The sequence below is a fragment of the Formica exsecta genome, unplaced genomic scaffold, assembly GCF_003651465.1.
Source record: "Formica exsecta isolate Colony F162 unplaced genomic scaffold, ASM365146v1 scaffold353, whole genome shotgun sequence".
Classification (NCBI taxonomy): Eukaryota; Metazoa; Arthropoda; class Insecta; order Hymenoptera; family Formicidae; genus Formica; species Formica exsecta.
In genome coordinates, this window is record NW_021850780.1 from 866,714 (window position 1) to 881,413 (window position 14,700).

Below are 14,700 nucleotides of genomic sequence, written 5' to 3' on the forward strand. Positions count from 1 at the left end.
CAGACGTGACGCACAAAGACGTGAAGAAGAGGACCAGAAACATTCGCGCGAGAAACATCGCGGTGGAACCGATAATGGAAGAATCGGCCGAGAGCGAGGACAGAGTAAGATCTCAAGAGGGCGAACAGACGGAGAACAGAGTTGCACAAGATACTGCCGTGTCGAAAAGAAGACCAGCGTCGATCACAACGACGGTCAAGAAAGGTACAAAGCAGGATACGGTAAAGCGGAAGCGAGGTAGACCGCGCAAGATCGACGCAAGTCAAGAATCTAGCAATCTGTTTATCTTCTCACAGCCGGAGAAGTCGGATATGCCATTGGATGAGAAAGGTAACTTTGAGACGCTTATCAGATGAATGATCTTATGTCACAGAGAACACACTATATTTTGTAAATACAGAATGTTCTGTAGATTCTGTATTATAGAATATATTTTCTGTAATAATACTAACAATAAGTAAACGATCTATATAATTGAATCCTTGAAGATCGGCTTCAGAGATTGGCTCTTGAATTATTGAATTTCTTTCTAGATTTCTATTATTTTTGATATAATTTAATATATAGTTAGATTTTTCATTCTGTTAAGTTTACTGTGACTAATGCCATTCACTTTTGTGAAGCAGTAGGTATCCGAACGTTTGGTGAGATTGTGATTTTCAATTTGCAGAGATTGGGAAGGTTCCGAATTATGTGTTCTCACCGCCCCAAACCAGATCTAAAAGCATTTCTCCGAATCAACATCGTAGGTCGTTATTCATTAATTGATCAATACGAACGTTCTCTTATATTATACTATATTCTCTCTCTCTCTCTCTCTCTCTCTCTCTCTCTCTCTTTCTACCCTTCTTTTACGCTTTTCAATCGTTTATATTTAAGATTCTGAGAATTATACTCGAGAAAGTATAAGTCGGTTTATTTTCTACTCTTTGTTTATCTTTTATAGAAAAGTGAGCTCGTTCATACCGAGTTCTGACCAGGAAAAGGGAGAATCGCAGTCAGCTGTCCAGAGACCTCACGACATTATCCAACCTGGCCGTTACTCTCGTTTGATCGTAAAGAACTTCAGATCGCGATTTCGGACAAAATTCCTCATACATAAAAAATTCAAAAGTACAACAGATTAAACAGAAAACTTTCCGCGAAAGAGTTCTGATGATTTATCGTGCATATTCGACCTGCAAATCTTTCAATATATTTAAATTTAAATTTATTTCATATTTTTCTTTAGATTGCAATATTTTCTTGTTTTGTCGTGATATGCGTTTGTGCGTTAATTAAAATTGTCTGTAGAATTAATCTCATCGCAAACTTTAATTTTCAGCAATTGTAGGCATATAGTGAATATTTAAAATTTTTTTGCTCTGATACGGAAATAAAAGAAATATTATAAAACACATTTTACGGGCGTAAATTGTCGATTAGTTTCAGTTTCTATGTTCTCGCTGGGATATAGTACAAAGTAATTTTTCGCTGATATATGATAAACAATCACAAATTGACGAATGAAGGTAGATAGAATCATTGAATTAGATGTTTAAGCGATAAATTTTAAATACTTTTAGTTGATCAATTGTCTTATTATGAAGTGAATGATTTCGTACGTTACGCTGGGACCACATACGGAAACGAGGAGAAGTTTTGTTATCTTTCGATGTTATTTTATAGAGATATCAAATTTATGTTATCGATGTTGTATTCAATTTTGTTTTCTTCTTTTTTTCCGCGAACGAATTATCTCGATCGGGTTAATTAGAAAGATAAAGCAAATTTTTTTTTCTTTCAAATTGGGATATATTTTAAGTTGTGGTTGTGTGTTATCGACTGTAGCGGCAGTACTTGGAATATATGCTAGTACGCGCGATATTGATTAGAAATATATTAAGAAACAAAAAAAAAATATATGCATGTAATTCTCACGCGAAGATTGTTTTCGCAATCCATATGCCTGTAAAAGTCATTTAAACTGTGCTACATGCTGCATGTCAGTTGTATGGACAGATGCTATTTCATTCAAATCTCGGATATATCATTCTAACAAGCTACGATTGAATCTGTCGCTTCTCAAAAATATAAACTTAAATGATAAACTATCATTGAAATTGTATTATATCAATATTGTTCTTTTTTTCTAACGCTCACAGTAGTATTCATTCCGTTTTATGTACACTCTTTTGGAAGACACCTGCTGTGAATAGATTTTTTTGTTTAGTTAATACTTTTAGAATTTGATTTTGTAGCGCAGATTTCTCTCTCTGTTACATCGTGCATATAATTCCTATAGTATTTTTCCGGTAAAAAAGGCAAAATGTATCATACCTTTGTAAATAATTTATTAATGTACTCATGTATAATACAATAAATGTAAAAGAAAGTAATACATGACATATATAGTATTAAAAAAGAGAAAAAACTCCAATCACCACAAAAATATACATTATTACAAATTAATTCTCATATATATATAAAATATACATATGAAGAATATTACTTGAAGCTATCAATACAGATTCTGATCCTTTCGCGAATAGTCCTTATATAAATTAGTGAATATATTGCGTATGTGTATTATATGTGTATGTGCGTGCGTGCAAGTGTATGAAACAAGGCCGAATACGTATATTATAATGATCGAAAATTAATAACAAATAAATTCTGACAGCATTTTATAAATGTGTATCGTTTTGAAATTATAAATAGTTAAACATATTTTTTTCGAGACAGGGAAAGAAGGAAATAACAATTATAATTCTTTTATGGCATTTTCTTGCGTTCTAACATTTCCCCCGAGATACTACAATCAACAATATGTTTAATAAACATTTTTTTAGAAGCTTGCTTATATTGTGTTTTGAAGTTCGGGGGAAAAGATTGCAATACGTAATATTCGCTTGATATAGATTTATAAATCTTTACACACGCACAAGGCGTGCGTCTTCTTTAATAAACACTTTCTTTTATTTATTGAAAGGCCAACACATTAAAGTGTTATCTTTGGCAGTGTTGTTATTCTTTACATTCTACCTTATTAATTATAAAAGAGAATTATAAGTAGTTTTATTATATAATAACTAATTTAATGTCGCATATTATCTAGAAAATTCCTGTGTACGGTGTGTAGCGGAAACATATGTATTCTGCAGGAACAAATCGAACGTATCGATAATACAAGAGATTTCTTTTAAAGTCAATTACTTAAACATTGAAGTATAACTCGGGAAAAAATGTTTAATCTTTTATCACGACTTGCTCATGTGTTTCAATTACACACTGTGTACATTAGTCACCTACGAATTATGAGACTCTGCGGTAAACTTTAACAGTCAATCAACATTTACACTGTTACTATATTTTTCTTTTTTTGCCATATCTAAGTGTGTGTCACAATATATATCTCTTGCAAATCATTTCATGATTGTCTATAATATCTTCTTTCGCTTCAACTCTCTTGCTGAAGGTATCAAAATTTTAATATTGTAAAGCATTGTCATTGATAAAGCAATTTTTACACTAATGTCATATATTTCGTAAGAATTATGGACACGAGAAACATAAATACAAAATCGAGGACGGTATAATATATCTATTTGAATAGATAATTGTCAACTTCAATTTATATTGCTAGATAAGTTGTCAACTTGTGTTATCAAGGCCGTTTCAAATTTTTATGCCCTTTAAAAGGCACATTGTACTTTGCATAATGCGAATTACATCGTCGCATAACGTATGGCAGCAAATCCTGTCAGTGTAAAATAATCAAAAAATCCTGAGAGAGATTTATACATTTTCTGAAAGTAAATACATGTATCAGATAAATGTGTTCATCAATGCATAACAAAATCGCATCTCTTTAGACAAGAACCTTTTAGAAATGAATCAGTTATTTATCAACTTATGTTATCGTTAAATGGCAATAAAAAAAGAAAAAGGACAGAATATATTTTATTTTAAAAATACTGATTTCTCAATTCTCTCTTCTCTCTCACAGCATCCCTCTTTCTTTCTCTCTCTCTCTCTCTCTCTCTCTCTCACTCACTGATGCTTACACCCGTCCTTAACGCGTCGCTTGTGCTTCTCTTCATGTGCGTTGGACGGCGATTGGGCTTGATTCCGTCGCTGGCCTTGGATCGGCATGTAACATGGTGCTTCGTCGATCATCAGCTCTTGCGACGGCGTTGGCAAGGCGTAAACGGGACTTATCGTGCTGCTCGAGCTGCTGGAAGTGCCACGATGCGCGTTATAAGTGGGATCGATGATAGCCGCGACATTCGCCACTTCTTGTGAACCGTCAACGGGATCATCCAACGTCTGGATTTCTTCGGGATCTGGATACTGAGAATAGTTGACTGGATGACGGGCTCGGTTCTTGACTGGCGGAGTCTTCAAGTCCAATCTGTCCGGTCTTGGTGGTCGCGCCGTGAGATTCTGCTCTTCGAACTGTTGCTGTTGTTGCAAACGTTCGCGCTCCAGCTTTTTTTGTTTCGCTCTCTCTCGCGCTTTACGCGCCTTTGCTCGTTCTTTGTCCTGAAGCATCCGTGCCAACTCAGCGTCCTGCGTTTCCATCGCCAGTTTTTGATCCAACATTAATTGCTCATCTCCTGGACAGTCCGGATGATCTCCTTTCTCCTCTTGCTGCAACTTCCTCGCCAGTTCCTGTTGTGTAAAAAAATTCATTTTAACAAATTTTTCGCTAATATAGAATCGTTTTCTTTGATAAAAAGGAGAATATTAACTTGCTTATATAGTAGCAAAGTTTTGTAATTACCTCATCTTTTTCTTCCTGTATACGCTTTTCAATGTCCTGCTGTATAGCTTCATCTCCTAATCTTAATTGTAATCTCATCAGGTCTTGAAGCTCACGCTCTCTCTGTCTCTCTTCTCGCTCCAGGGAAAGCGCGATTTGCCGTGCGACAAGCGCATCTCTCTCTTCCCTTCAACAAATAAAAATAGAGAAATAAAAAAACAATCAAAATAGGACAGGTCATTCCTGTTTTATTTTTGTTTTTTGTGCAGAGCCTTAAGAAAAGAATTTTTTTGTTAAAAAAAGAAGATATTTAAACAATCGTATATTTTGTACCAATTATGTTACTAACTGTTGTTGAACGTAGTTTTGATATCTCAACGCTTCCAATTCCTGTTCAACTCTGGCTCGTGGCACATCTTCCCTCACTTGTGCGTTACGCGTCTTGTTGCCAGTATAATGCTCCTTGACTGTGAGTCATAAAAATCACACATTAACATAAGCCTTTTACAAGCAGTCAATAAAAGGTGCAAAACTGTTATATTATGTACTTTTTCTTCTCACTTAACAATAAAATTTCCAGAATTGTTCCTAATCATACGAACATAAAATAAACTGCATTCTCCCTGTACACCTGTATCCTGTGTCAGTTTAACGAGCTTGTTTCCCATAATACCGATTTTCTTTTTTACATTAATTATAGTTTCGATCCCTAGACAAATTTTTTATCGCCTTCGCTCACCCTGAGATAGCAAGCTTTGTCAGCGTTTAGGGCAGGCGATATTCTTAGAACAGCCCTGCACAAATTTGGCACTTTCTACGCACGTGAAAAAGACAAACATATGCGTAAGATTTTTACGTACTTTCTTCATCCTGAAGCCGGTAGGCCAACGCCCCATCCTCGTGCACCAGCCACTCGCGACACACTGAAAATTCGCACAAATACAATGTATGAATGCCAATGCAATGACTAATCGTGACGCGCACGAGAACGAGATCCGTTTTTCGCTTAATTGCATTTTCTCGCGCTCTGTCCGCAAGTTAAAAGACAAGATGAATGTTAGATCCATTCTTAGTTTTTTTTTCTTTTTTTTGCAGAGAAAGGAAGTGTCCGCTTCGGCAGAACAGATAGTAGTTTTGCTCGCGTAGTAGCGTATATTCCCGCGATGAATGGATGTAAAACGCGCGCGTGCGTCCTGTGAAAGGTGAGCGTGTGTATGATAGGGTATGGTGAAAGGAGTGAAATGAGAGCGACCGAGAAAAGAAAGGAACCATCGGGGTCAATGATACCTCCCTCCGCCATCACAGATTATGAACTAAAAACTTGAATCGATAGAAAGGTGAGATAGATATCTTCTGTGCGAGATAGGACGAGCGTTTTAGTATCTTTTGTAAATGTGCGAATTTCTCATCGACGTTTCTACAGTTAATAATTGAAGGTTTCCCTTGTGTGTGCAGTTGGCTTATACATATCTTGGAGTTGTGCGTGTATAAAGAGAGTTTTTGAGTTAATGAAAGAGTTAGAATATATATTTTCTAAATTGCACAATTTATTATGTATTATCAACTTACATTTACAAAATATTGACATAATACACAGTTATATATATTTACATGTATATTATGTACACATACATATTTTTATATATATACATTTATGCTACTTATTTTATATTGCACTAATTTGTATAACATATTTGCCATAATCATAATATCAGAGTCCATTGTATTTGCCAATTCTGCTAACTTTGCCACAATAATTCTCAATCTAGTACTGCTTACTTTTGGATATAAAATGTATCCTGCACACAACACTATCGCTGCACTTAGTAAAAGTGCATTCGATTTCAATATTTTTAATTTCTGCAACTTCTCTTGTATGCTCATTTGAGCATTTCTGCATACGCATTTTGAGTGGGTATGATCATACATGTTTATTAATTCTTCGTACTAAAAATAGAATTTTGAATATAATACTTGAATATATTTAAAAATTGCACAATGAGAGAAATAGAAGAATTAGATAGAAAAATCTTACAAACCTTCAAATAAGCTATGTCTAATAATAACAACGAAGCCTTATGTAGTTCTTCTCCATTTTCTGTTTCTTCGCTTACAAAAGTAATTTTGAAGGAATTCAATCCTTCGATAAGAACTTCAATGCAATACACTGGTGTATAGAGGGGCATTCTAAATCCTACTTTCTTGAGGACTTCAACTTCCATCACGGTTACCATTTCTCGTGTGTATTCATAATCTTTAACAAATAGTTGTGCAAGCTGAAGAATCTAAGAAAACACAAAAGTAAAGCGTTATTTTATCTGGCAAAATTTATTATAGTATTTTAAATGCAAAAAGAGTATTGCCTTACCTCTGATATTTTTAAACTATTGGGGTGAGAGTTTACTTTGCATGCCACTTGAAAGCACGATAAAAGATAGAATGGTGTATGAATAGAGGTTTTTCTTCTAACGGTTTGTAACCATTCATCAGACTCATTTTTTCTCATATTGTAAGCCTCCTGATAGGATTTGTTCATAAATTTGTCAAACAACTCAAGGGCCATATACTTTATGTGACGATCCAGTCCTACAGTATCCATTATGTGGGTGGCAGCTATGACAACGGATACTGTAATTGCTATAATTTAAAATAATTAACATTGTAGCGTAGTAACATTATTACTTGAATATTCCATGAATATTATATAATATTTTTATTTTTGCTTACCATCATATGGCATGATTAACTGTCCTTCATTAATTATCTCTTGCTCCCGCTCTTTCATAATTTCATGAAGATGCTCCACCCAGTCATAGAGAAAAGGATCTGGCAATAAAACAACATTCACATGAATAAATCGAACAAATATTAAACAATCTTATAAACACATGCAAAACATTTTCCATTTATGTTTCCTTTCATATTTTCTTATAGAATAAAGATGTTTTAAGTATTCTCTGATTCCCATAATTTTATATATAAAAAAAAGATATTCATATAAGATATAAAATTTAATATATGTGTTATATCCTTTTAAAATATATATGTACATAATAATATATATATAATAATATATATATATACATAATAATGTATATAATAATATATATATGTACATAATAATATATGTACATAAAAATTTTTATATGTACATAAAAATATATATATTGTATAGAATTTTATATATCCTCTTCAAAGAAATAGATGCCAAAGTAATAAATATTTACCAATGTGGGCGGAATCAGCGTTCATTTTAACTCCTAATGAAAATATGTAAATTTCATTATATCATTATATCACATATATACAAATGTGTAGCAATTTCTTCATATATATTTAGAAAATAAGTATGCAATTATTATATATAATGTGGATAACTAATACAAAATGTAAATTTTTAAAAATTTATAAAGTTTTAAAAAATTAAATTTTAAATTTCTTTTAATGGATTTTTTTGATCCTTAATGATACCACGCTATTTTTTATCATTCTCACTACAATAGGAATTTTCGTATTCTTCGCATGAGCAGATTTATTTTATATATTGCTAATCTAACTAATGCCCATCTCTATCAATATGATTTAAATTTAATCATTGATTAATTTGCAGGATGACATCAAATTTCTTTAACAATATAATTATTGTATATAGTTTAATAGAAATTTTTTAATTTTAATGTTGCTATCCTGCAAATTATTCAATGATTAATTTTAAACTATAGACATATATATAACTATAGACATAAAATCTAAATCTATATCTTTGTATGTCTATGATTTAAATTTACAATTTGTTCACCATCGCCCCCTAGTTCTCATTGCGCGATGCAAGGGGCAAAAGAAAACCAAGCAAAAAGATGTCGCCGCGTTTCACTCACTCTAACGCTTCTATGCGGAAAACAATAGTTTTCTATTATACAGAAACGGCGTAGAGGATGCGGTTCATATTTTTACAAGACATTTTTTGATCTGTAAAATTTACAATCATAGATTTTTTATTCAAATGCTAGAATTATTTACAGCACAATTTCATAAGTTACAACGTAATAATCGCCATCGCAATATATACTGAAACTCTGTAAGTAGCAAAACTTAAAATCTCAACACGTGCGAGACACACGTGGTAGTGATGCTAGAATTGAGACGCGAGGCATGCAAACCCGATACGCAACAAGTGTGAATCGTGTACATGTAATGCGCAGAGCGATCTGCGCATTACATGTACACGATTCACGCTTGTGTGTGAATCGGGTTTGCATGCCTCGCGTCACAATTCTAGAATCACTACCACGTGGATAGTTTAAAAATTAATCTCGCGATTACATTATTCAGAGCCCCGAATTACGCGAGAGATATATTATTTATTGAAAGATTTCATTAATATATTTATGTATATATTTGTGTTGACTAGTAAAAAACATAAATGAAAATCATGATTTTTACCTTTAAATTTCTCACAAACTATGCGAATGTTTAATTACGAATGTTATATATCACATTAGAAAGAAGAAAACATAATATTCAATTTTTATATAATGCGCAGCATATCTTCATTAAGGTGAACAAATAATAGCGAAGCTTGGAATCTCAATATGTGCGAGACACACGTGGTAGTGACGCCAGAATTGAGACGCGAGGAGCTTGCAATCGAATACGCACACAAATGTGAATTGTATACGTGTAATGTGCAGAGCACTCCGCGCATTAAATGTACACGGTTCACGCTTGTGTGTGTATCCATTCAACTGATTGCATGTGCTCGCGTCTGAATTCTAGAATCACTGAACGTGGATAGTTTGAAAATTAATCTCGCGATTACATTATTCGGAGCCCCGAACTGCGTGAGAGATATATTATTTATTGAAAGATTTCATTAATATATTTATGTATATATTTGTGTTGAGTAGTAAAAAATATAGATGAAGATCATAATCTTTAACTTTGAATTTCTCACAAACCACGCGGATGTTTAATTACGAATATGTTATATATCACATTAGAAAGAAGAATATAGTATTCAATTTTTATATAATACAAAGTATATCTTCATTAAGGTGAACAAATTTAAATCATATTGATATAAATAAACGTAAATATACGTCAACCTGAGGAAATACGTGGTAGCACCAGCCGAAATTAAATTGATTATTCGGCGATCGTTGAATCCAATTCTAGCCAGAGATGTTTTGAAGTCAAAAGATTGTCCGCTACTAACAGAAAGGTTGCAGAAGAAGAAGAAGAGAAGTAGTTTCTGAAATCAGAAGATTTCACGAGTTTACAACACGTGAATCGTTCGTTTACTGCTGACTATCAACCACCACCGACCACCACCGACCACTGACCACCGGAAACTGAACTATTTAGAAGCAGCGATGCCAGTTTCCTGGTACTGCCGCATCCAAAGGGGGGGGAGGGGCGTTGTACACGGTTTACGCTTGTGTGCGCTATCCCCTCCACATCTATATGGCCCTGTAAGCATGTTTGACGAAAAAAATGGAATTCAACGGAAAAGTGAAAAATTTTGCCATTGATTTCAATACTAATATTTTCCACTTTTCACGTTTCCGCCGTAGGGAAAAAGTTACATGATCGGTACCCTGGACTCGATGATCCTAGGACCATATGAATTCACTATAAATTTATAGAAGAATGTCCATTTCATCCTATTTTGTCATAGTCCTACTATTTGCTGGCATTCGTTTAAAAAAACGGCATTTGCACGATATTATCGAGAAGGATATATATCATAAAAATTATATTTTGATAGGTTGATATAGTATTTAAAATAGACCATAATCCACATATATGGAAAATGAAAGTTAATATGAGAAACGTGCAATATCAAATATTCAGATTACAAGTGTCTCAACACTTTTACGAAAGAAAAATCAGATCTACCTAAAGAATCTTTAGAAAAAAAAGGACAAAAATTTTAGGATCTCTTATATGCACATATTTAATTCTATAATTTCCAATGTATTTCAAGCATAAAGTTTTTATTTTGAAACATTTATACATAAAAGCGTAACAATTATATGCTTCTTTATTCTACTGTTTCATCATTCTCGCTTGATTTTTGTTTACGATGTGGTTTTGCCTCTGGATATTTTTCTGTCAGAAAACTATGAAGTGCTCCATATTTTGCTAGTAATTGTACTCTCGTTTTATCGGAGTTTCTAACTCGTTCTTGTTTTACCAATGTTCTTCTATAAAGCGGAAGTTTAGTGAAGAACGGCGGAAATTTCTTCTTTTTCAATACCACTTTGTTACCCATTATATATTGAGTAAAATCGAGAGTCTCATTGGACGGAATTTCTTCTGGTTTTCTAATTTCAGATGGTGAAGCAAGTACTACTGGATAGTTACCATTTTCCGGATTAAACTCGACCAAGTGCAACCGTTTTTCATCCGCTAGTTGTTGATATGATTTCTGCAAATATTTCCATATTATTTTGGGATTGATTTGCTTTGTGGTATATTGCAATAAGTTAAAATATAATTTCTGACATTATAATCTGTTATAAGATCGCAATGAGAAAGCCAACTTTAATTCTATTTGATTCAATAGCTTTAATAATATAATAATTAAATGAAAGTTCTATGAGAAAAAATATGCTTGAAACACTAAATAAAAGATTGTTACTTATGCATCCCTATAAAGTTTAAATAGGCAAGAAATCATTGTTAATAATGTTCATAATTTTATGGTTAGAGTAAAATACTTTAACATTAATCAACACGATCTGCATTTTTCATGTTTATATATATATTCCTATAAATAAAATCTCTTTCCTTTCTTTTTAATATAGATTAAAGAAAAAGTATAATATATTTTGTAAGATATTTTATATATATACCTGTTGCAATAAACCAATAAAGAATGCTTTTATCAGATGCTTTACATTCTTAGCTCCTTCTACTTTAGCATACATATCCTTTATGCCAATTGCCTCACAACATGCTTTTAACGCACGATGACAAATAAGCCCATATCCTTCATGCTTTTTTCTTACAAATATCTTTGTATTCCCAAACTGTGTAAAGAAATCATGCAACACTGAAAAGTACAAAATGATATTAAAAAAAGGAATAAAAATTTTATGTTATATAGTATTCAAATTATTTCCTTACCGGTGTGTTCTTTATATCTAGGAATATATATTAATCTTTGACCTGCCCTATTCTTAGCTGTTCTTAAGGCTGCTCTGGCTACAGATGCTTTTGCTACTGCAAATCCAGCTAGTCCATTTCCATTTCCTGTTACTATACATCCACTGGCTCTAGTCTTACGCCCTAAATTGCCAGTCATACAAGTCACCGTTTTGCATTCCAAAATCCAGGTTTGAAAACCTTCAAAATTATCTGTAGGATAAAGATATTAATTATTTGAAACTCTCTAATATTATCTGGACTAAAACAAAAAAAAATTGAAAACTTAATTATACCATGTCACATGATTTTGTAATTTAACCATATATAATTCAATTATAGTGTAAATATTAACAACCTTCTCCGATAGGATCGGGTGGTCCAATTTTTCTGCCACCCATTCCAGCGCTCGTCCATCCACGTTCCAATGGGGATAATTTTACTCGCTTTGATCCAGTCTGACTCTGTCGTAATTTTGCAAGTTTCTCCTCTCTTTCAGGATCTATAGGTAACTTTTGCTGTTGAACTAATTCTCTTCCTCTAAATACAGAAGTATTTAGGCCAGGAAATTGTATTGGAATTTTTCCTACACCAATAATCTGTCCTTTGTTTAGATCTCTTTTTCTTGGTAATCCTCTTGCTCTACCTCTGCGTTTTCCCGCATTACTGACAGATGTCACACCCTTCCACAATTCATCTCCAGATTCTGCAAAAGAGAAGCATGATGAGATACAAACTATTTTCTACTGTGAGAGTAAACTACTGTCAAAACGTACATCCATAAAAGTTTTACTCACTATTCACAAAAAACGTAGAATCTCTCGCATTACTTAGTAAAGGAACGTGTGTTTTTAACAAATGTGAGTGATTAACAGACAATAAATTACATATACCTGAAAGTTTCATAATTTTGCTAGAGTTAATGTATAGATTAAATTGAGATAAATTAACTTTAAGTATATATGTAAATTATATAATGATTTATAAACAGTGATATATTTCATTTGCCTTACCATTGCTTACAGATTGAGTATTTTTTATCGAATTATTCACAATTCTACAAATATGTAGCATATGACAAGCCATTTTCACGTCTACTGACTCTACTCCAAGGAATACATTTCGGAACGTAACAAAACGAGCCAAGATTTCTTTATCCTAATTGGTTAATTCAATGCTATTCTACCCCACGAGTAGGATTTTCGAACGCATTTCCTTGAAGGTCTCTAGAACAGAGATAATTACTCTAGTAAATTTGGCATTCTATTATATTGGCTATCCTGTCGGTTACCATAGTGACAAAATACAAACGTTGCCGCGTCGCGGATCGCATCGAACGTGGCATACTGTTATATGAATTGTTATGAATTGCTACGAATAATTAGCGACATAGAACAGTAGAATATTTTGACACATGGCGACGGGAAATATAGATGTGATCCTGAGCCAACTGGGATGGCAGGACGGTTTCCGAATTCCTGTAGCTAACGAAGAGAACAAACGTCTGGAAGAAGAGGTAAAGATATGACAGAGAATCTCAAGAGATCTTATAATTCCCTTTGATTTATTTAAACAATATTAATAAAATAAACAATATAAATAAATTTAATCGTTGTTCTTCCTATTTCGTAGAATAGAAAATCCCAGTTGCTCGGATAAGAATTAAAGACGATTACGAAATAATCAGTTTTTGTTAACAAAGATTTTGTCCAAAAATAATTTTGATTTGTGTAATTATTGAATGTAAACAAAAATATTTTTTTAAACATTTAAAAAGAGATCCAGGTTTGAAAACCTTCAAAATTATCTGTAGGATAAAGATATTAATTATTTGAAACTCTTTAATATTATCTGGACTAAAACAAAAAAAAAATTGAAAACTTAAATATACCATGTCACATGATTTTGTAATTTAACCATATATAATTCAATTATAGTGTAAATATTAACAACCTTCTCCGATAGGATCGGGTGGTCCAATTTTTCTGCCACCCATTCCAGCGCTCGTCCATCCACGTTCCAATGGGGATAATTTTACTCGCTTTGATCCAGTCTGACTCTGTCGTAATTTTGCAAGTTTCTCCTCTCTTTCAGGATCTATAGGTAACTTTTGCTGTTGAACTAATTCTCTTCCTCTAAATACAGAAGTATTTAGGCCAGGAAATTGTATTGGAATTTTTCCTACACCAATAATCTGTCCTTTGTTTAGATCTCTTTTTCTTGGTAATCCTCTTGCTCTACCTCTGCGTTTTCCCGCATTACTGACAGATGTCACACCCTTCCACAATTCATCTCCAGATTCTGCAAAAGAGAAGCATGATGAGATACAAACTATTTTCTACTGTGAGAGTAAACTACTGTCAAAACGTACATCCATAAAAGTTTTACTCACTATTCACAAAAAACGTAGAATCTCTCGCATTACTTAGTAAAGGAACGTGTGTTTTTAACAAATGTGAGTGATTAACAGACAATAAATTACATATACCTGAAAGTTTCATAATTTTGCTAGAGTTAATGTATAGATTAAATTGAGATAAATTAACTTTAAGTATATATGTAAATTATATAATGATTTATAAACAGTGATATATTTCATTTGCCTTACCATTGCTTACAGATTGAGTATTTTTTATCGAATTATTCACAATTCTACAAATATGTAGCATATGACAAGCCATTTTCACGTCTACTGACTCTACTCCAAGGAATACATTTCGGAACGTAACAAAACGAGCCAAGATTTCTTTATCCTAATTGGTTAATTCAATGCTATTCTACCCCACGAGTAGGATTTTCGAACGCAT

The 14,700-nt window shown here is 33.0% G+C and overlaps 5 protein-coding genes across 6 annotated transcripts in view; 1 reads left to right on the forward strand and 4 right to left on the reverse strand.

Annotated features, from left to right (window-relative positions):
• The window catches only part of LOC115238651 (protein ELYS), a 10,136-nt gene extending 7,411 nt beyond the window's left edge, over positions 1-2,725 (forward strand). Inside the window, exons 4-6 of one of the 2 annotated variants that reach the window (XM_029812645.1) lie at positions 1-330; positions 671-745; positions 947-2,725. The exon at positions 1-330 is cut by the window's left edge and continues 5,745 nt beyond it. In XM_029812645.1, coding sequence (XP_029668505.1) covers positions 1-330; positions 671-745; positions 947-954 — 413 coding nt within the window. In that variant the 3' untranslated portion in view covers positions 955-2,725. Of the gene's footprint in view, positions 331-670; positions 750-946 lie in introns of both variants that reach the window. The other variant, XM_029812644.1, reaches the window with a different exon arrangement.
• Positions 2,726-3,356: 631 nt separating this feature from the next.
• LOC115238668 (coiled-coil domain-containing protein 50) lies at positions 3,357-5,779 on the reverse strand (the record flags this gene model as incomplete). The annotated part of the gene is made up of 4 exons (XM_029812679.1): positions 3,357-4,653; positions 4,766-4,931; positions 5,094-5,211; positions 5,605-5,779. Coding segments are annotated over 4 exons (1,080 nt in total), but the record flags the coding sequence as incomplete, so codon positions are not given.
• A 299-nt stretch (positions 5,780-6,078) lies between these two features.
• On the reverse strand, positions 6,079-8,031 carry LOC115238730. The gene is made up of 5 exons (XM_029812777.1): positions 7,972-8,031; positions 7,472-7,570; positions 7,113-7,381; positions 6,784-7,029; positions 6,079-6,691 (listed from the first exon to the last, which is right to left on the reverse strand). The coding sequence occupies exons 1-5, from the start codon at positions 7,994-7,996 to the stop codon at positions 6,383-6,385; spliced, it is 948 nt and encodes a 315-aa protein (XP_029668637.1). The 5' UTR covers positions 7,997-8,031; the 3' UTR covers positions 6,079-6,382.
• A 2,690-nt stretch (positions 8,032-10,721) lies between these two features.
• On the reverse strand, positions 10,722-13,093 carry LOC115238727 (28S ribosomal protein S5, mitochondrial-like). The gene is made up of 6 exons (XM_029812775.1): positions 12,907-13,093; positions 12,691-12,786; positions 12,252-12,599; positions 11,876-12,106; positions 11,602-11,801; positions 10,722-11,174 (listed from the first exon to the last, which is right to left on the reverse strand). The coding sequence occupies exons 1-6, from the start codon at positions 12,977-12,979 to the stop codon at positions 10,788-10,790; spliced, it is 1,335 nt and encodes a 444-aa protein (XP_029668635.1). The 5' UTR covers positions 12,980-13,093; the 3' UTR covers positions 10,722-10,787.
• Positions 13,094-13,662: 569 nt separating this feature from the next.
• On the reverse strand, positions 13,663-14,692 carry LOC115238669 (putative 28S ribosomal protein S5, mitochondrial). Its single transcript, XM_029812680.1, has 4 exons — positions 14,502-14,692; positions 14,286-14,381; positions 13,847-14,194; positions 13,663-13,700 (listed from the first exon to the last, which is right to left on the reverse strand). Exons 1-4 carry the CDS (start codon positions 14,572-14,574, stop codon positions 13,663-13,665), a joined length of 555 nt encoding a protein of 184 aa, XP_029668540.1. The 5' UTR covers positions 14,575-14,692.
• Positions 14,693-14,700: the final 8 nt, after the last annotated feature.